At 31.5% G+C, this 5,537-nt stretch overlaps 1 protein-coding gene across 3 annotated transcripts in view; it reads right to left on the reverse strand.

The window, feature by feature from the left end:
- Positions 1-5,537, reverse strand: part of LOC117168968 (serine-rich adhesin for platelets-like) — a 420,717-nt gene that overhangs the window by 157,298 nt on the left and 257,882 nt on the right. For 2 of the 3 annotated variants that reach the window (XM_033354977.1, XM_033354976.1), the window contains exon 8: positions 2,347-2,453. In XM_033354977.1, the coding sequence (XP_033210868.1) occupies positions 2,347-2,453 (107 nt within the window). The remainder of the gene's footprint in view (positions 1-2,346; positions 2,454-5,537) is intronic. The other variant, XM_033354978.1, reaches the window with a different exon arrangement.

Consider the following 5,537-nt stretch of genomic DNA (forward strand, 5'->3'; position numbering starts at 1 on the left):
TTAAAAACGGTAAGCCTGCTCAGTAGACCGTATGGGTAAAGTTTTCATAATAAAAAAATGAAAGTACACCTCTTTTAATACAAATGTAAATTATAAGTTATAATAATATACATTTATGGAAATGATATAAAATTGCAGGGATGAACTCGAGTGCCAAGCAAGAGATACGTCATGAGAATGTGTTCGTTGAGGCCGATAGAGCTTTAACAAAAGAGCATTCACAATCACAAAATTACACTGGTGGATGTTTTAAGTCTAAATTTTAAAAGGTTTGCGCAAGAATGTGCGAAAATATAAAGACCGAGCGCGAAGCCCGAGTTAAATACATAATCGAGCGCGAAGTGCGAGATCAATATATCATCGAGCGCGAAGCGCGAGAATCGACAGTCGCGCGCCCTAGAGCTATGAGAATATGACCGCAAAGCGGGAAGACTTTATGCTTTTTTTTATAGCACTTTTGATCTGCGAAATCTGTTAAAATATTATATTTGTATATTTATTGTTTCATTTTAGGCGTTTATCAAATGAAATCAAAGGATAAAACTTGATTTAAAAGGGGCCAGATGTTTCAGAATAGTTTGACGTAATTTTTGAACGGACCCTTTTGAAATTAAAAAAAGGCTACGATTTCAAGTTTGCCACGTGCGAAGGCACTCTGTCGGTATTTAATTTCATTTGATTTAAAATTAAAAGCCCCTTTACAAAGCGCAGCCTATTCAAGCAGACATACTTCTTGCGACGTAGATTTGTTTTGATGAATTTAAAATTTAAAGAACTTTTAACAGGAATTAAAATTATAGCTTCAAAACCCCTCATTACAGTAATATTTTCTTCTTTAAAATGGTTTGTTTTCCACCCTTTGTAAAATACTTGCTGGTCTCAAGTTAAAAATATGAATAAAACATTGTCAAGTAGGAAAAAGATTATTTATATTTTTATTGGTTTTCTTTAGGTTAAGGGTAAATTTTTATCAGCACAGTAAAATTGAAGGTATTACTTTGACGTACAATAAAATGATCCAAGAATGTAACAGTGTTTTGCTTCTTTATATTGATAGAGGTTTTCTTATCAATTAAATACCATTACAGCAAAAACGACACCTTCGGATTTTGTTTGATAAGAACATGCTATACAAGAATCTTTTTTGGCAACTCAACCCCCTTTTACGAAATCGCTTTTTTTCTTAATTAAAACTAAAATGCAATCACTAAATTTCATAAATGTTTTTAAAATTTGAAGTTAATTGCAAGCTAGACAGTAATATAAAACATAATAAAACGAATTTCCACTCAGGATATTTAGCTTTGTATATTCATAGTTTAGTACTTCAGTTTCACATTATAATAGTTTCGCAATATTGCAAAACGTTCAACGTACGTCATTCTCTAGGAACAACTCCGCCGAACAAGTGATTACACGTTCGCCAATATCCTGAAACGTTTCACAGAATCTGCCAGCCACCCCTTTAAACTTCCCTCTATTGTACCTTTTTTTTCTTTTTCTCCTGTCACTCCAACACACAGTGCCATTAATCGCTGGGGGATTTCGATTGATCGAGCAAGCTATGCTATTATGAATTTATGACGGTTATTAGTCACTGTGTCAAACATGCAGTTATCAGATATTAACTAGCTGTTGTAATATTTCCGTCAATATATAGACCTATCAAATGCTGATTTCGGAAGCATAGACAAAATAATGAATGCGGAGCTTATTGTCGTTATAATTCTGACGAAAAAAGAAAGCGGATAAGCTCGGCGACATGAAAAAATGTAACTTCTCATCAACGGCTCTAATTCAGAAAAACCAGCTCCTTTTTTGTGACGCTTGATTAAATATTAACCCAGTTTACCCGAGAGAATTCTATTAAGAATTTTTTAAATTTCGTGCGTACTGTTTGTATAAAACCCTACACGACTTTTCGCCCAGTTGTTTTCTCTAGTACATTTTTTAATCAGACCCATGGAAGAGAATTTAATATATTTTTAAAACAGTAACGAAAACCTAAGGACTTGAAAATTTTTTCAGAAATATTTACAAAAAATTATTATTTCTCATCGGATGAAGGAAATCTTTTGAATTTCCAAACAATTCGATTTAACTGAATTGGTACTTTATTCTAGTAGAATAGGCACTACACATTCAAAATACCTATCCATGTAAATTTCAACATTAATGATTACTAGATTACTCATCTGACTTAATGGAATCGTTGATGATGCCTGGAGCAGTGGAGTCTGTATCATTATTCATTATGATATACGTAATACATACAATATGAAAATGAGCAGGATTTAAATTACGTAAACACTAAATAGAAAATTTATATTTGGAAAATTAACTCACCGTCATCTCGGAACAGGAATGGTCGATAAAAGTCAGCTCAGATTCTTCCAGATTCAACAGAACGCTGACCGTCTTTTCCCCAGACTCGTCGTCTGAAACACATATCGCTACAAACTATAAAAATATTGTTAAATAACGTCAGCTTAAGATATTTAATATTATCATTGTAAGTTATTTTGGTTGTCTATTAGAACAGAAAAAAACTGACAGTCAATTTGAAAATGACTGAATATTTTTCGGGGAGACCAAAAAAAAAAACTATCACGTTGATTTCAGTAATAATACATTTGAGTTATATGAGTTCGTATGACGAGTTAGCCATTTAAAGTTGAAGTTAAAGACTTCACGTATGAAGAATTCTATAAATGATGGTTTTTAAATTTAATAGATGTTGTAATTAAACGAATAGAACTTGTACAAAGTATTCAAAACGTCTAATAGGGATGATGTGACGAATGCGGCATGTTTCTCCTCAAACGTTTATTCACGTCACTTGTTGTCGTGTTATAGCTAAGTTTTTATAATGAGAAGATATTGGTTTAATGTGAAAAATGACCTTCGCGGGTTCCATCAAATGTCGACGTTTTGAGACCCCCTGAATCAGAAAAAATAGTTTTTACTCGGTGTCTGTCTGTCGTCGTAGTCGTTGTTGTCATTGTAGTCTCTAAGCACAGTAACATTTTAAGAAAATATTCGATTGGATTCCACTTTGGCACACTTTATATGCATATGAAAAGAAAGGACGAGTTCGTTAGCCAGTTTCTTTTAAAGAAATTTTAAAAAGTTAAAGCATTTTGAAAACTTTTGAGACCACTTTTTTTAATATTTGAAATTTGTTTCAACCGCTTTTTACAGTAGATCACAATACGAACAATTTATCCCTATTAATTTTTTTGGTAAAATAAAAATTGACAAAGTTATAGCATTTGCAAAATTCAAAAAATCAAACGAAAATTACCATTTAAACTCAAACAATGTGCGATATAGGAAAAAGTCAAGAAAAAAATGTTACTTTTTCAAGGCCCTACAAGATTGCCAATTGAACTTTTTAAATTTTGCTTTAAAAAATTGAAAATTTAAGTTTTTATCGCAAAAAACTACTAATGAAAAAGCAATAACTCCATTTTGTGGAAATCAAAACAAGATACGAAAAGAGATAGATTGACAAAGACTGTGCACTTTCGGAGATAACATGCACATTAAGGTCTTTTTGACACCAGGCGAAAAAGGCTTCCCACAAAGAGCCAGTTTATTATTTTGAGTAAATGACTTTTTTTATTTTCTACGATAGTAACTTTAAAGAATGATGTGGATTATTTGGACCAAAATTTATTTGAAATATGAAAAAAAGATGATCGAAGTTACAGAATAGCAAAAAATGACATTTTGTGGGGGTTTGAGGGCGTAGCTGGGGTAGTCTGGGGTCTTTTTAACCTCAGTGTGCCATCGAAGGGTTGAATTAATAAAATATTTATTATGTAGATCAATATCTTAGCTCTGCATTCTTTATATCAAGAATTATATCTACGAGAATTAAAACACCTAATAATTATTGAGTCTTACTAAAAAGTGCTCATGTGTCAAGTTGCCCTATTCCCTGAGGCTAATAGGCCACGCTCTTTTTTAATATTATTCAAAATTTGAAATAATTTTTTAACGATAGAAGACATCACTTTAATAAAACAGGTATCCATATAGTTATTAGCGCTATTCCGAAAATTCTTTCTTTAAAACTCAGAATAGCATGGGGCAAAAAAAGATGTGAAATGGTAGCCTCATGAACTGCCTAAAGTTTTATGGGAATTAAAAAATATTTTTTGGTTTCCTGTGATATATAAATTCGGGAAAGGCGATAATGATGAAACTAAATAAATATCCAGAAGATGTCGCCGCAAATATGTTCCTTGAATTATATTGACTCAGATATTACAAAATGTAATATTCTAAATGTTTTAGTTTCTGTAGTGTTTTCTCTCGAACGGAATATATTTCTTCGAATAGATTTTCACAAAGAACTTAACGTTAGGCAAGTTCCGGTTATGTTAGGGAATTCTCGATGGAATTGAATATTTATGGATTAGAACAGTTTGAGATTATGTTATGGAATTTGGGCAAAAATTTGACATTTTTAATCAGAAAAAGTTAAGTAATTCCGAAAACTTAACAGTTTGAGCAATATTTGGTTATTTTAGCGATTTCTCGTCGGAATTATATATTTTACAACAGAGAAAGTAAATTTTTTTAAAATACTTATAGATTCAAACAATTGTAGATTATAAGTAATTTGATGTTAATTATTTTGTCTTTACTGATTTGATATAATTATTTTTCGAATATGGATTTTATTTCTAAATTGACAAAAATTGCCACACTAGCTTTGCTGGGATCTGAAGCCAGGCTGGAATTGGATGTTCATTGTATCAGAAAGGCCTAAATCTTTCATAAAATTTACAAAATTCAAACAATAGTGTTCTTATATAAGGTTTAGTTAAAATATTTTTTTACATCTTTTATTATTAAACTATGTACTTTAAGGTAGTTTTATTTCGGCTCTTGCATTTCTCAAAGTGTGAGACCGATATTTTATGCATAAAAAAAGTTCAAAATCTGAAAAAATGGCCAGGTTCAGAAAAAAGATAAAATAATTTTAAGTGAAGTTCCTATCCAAATGAAGTACCTAAACGTACTTTATTGTACTCTCCCGAGTAAAAATGCTTCGACTTGAATTCGACTTGGTTATGTCTTGAGTTCGTCTCGAAGGCATCGATGTCTGGTTGCGTCTCAAAACTGAGTCGAGACATAAGTCTTCGTATTACTTTTATGGCCACGACTGGTAAAACGGCGTTTACTTGTCTCAAGTCAAGCCTTGTCTTGGCTAAGACGACGTTTCTTGCCTCAAGGATACCTGCCTGAATACGAACCTTTTTCGGCTCATAAATGAGATTAAAATTGATGAATGAAAAATTTGTAATTATTAAATTAGTTATTCTTAATTTAAAAATTCAGAATCAGTGTGTCTGAACGAGTATAACCCCTAAAAAATTTCTTCAAAAAAATAAAAATTGTAACTTTCTAGAAAGATATCCTACACTGTTAGAAAAACGTAAAAACAAACAACATTTTAGGTATCATCGTCAAACAAGTATGATACAAATGAAAATCAATAAATAAGTTCATTGAATACACACACA

This window comes from Belonocnema kinseyi, chromosome 3 (assembly GCF_010883055.1).
Source record: "Belonocnema kinseyi isolate 2016_QV_RU_SX_M_011 chromosome 3, B_treatae_v1, whole genome shotgun sequence".
NCBI lineage: Eukaryota > Metazoa > Arthropoda > Insecta > Hymenoptera > Cynipidae > Belonocnema > Belonocnema kinseyi.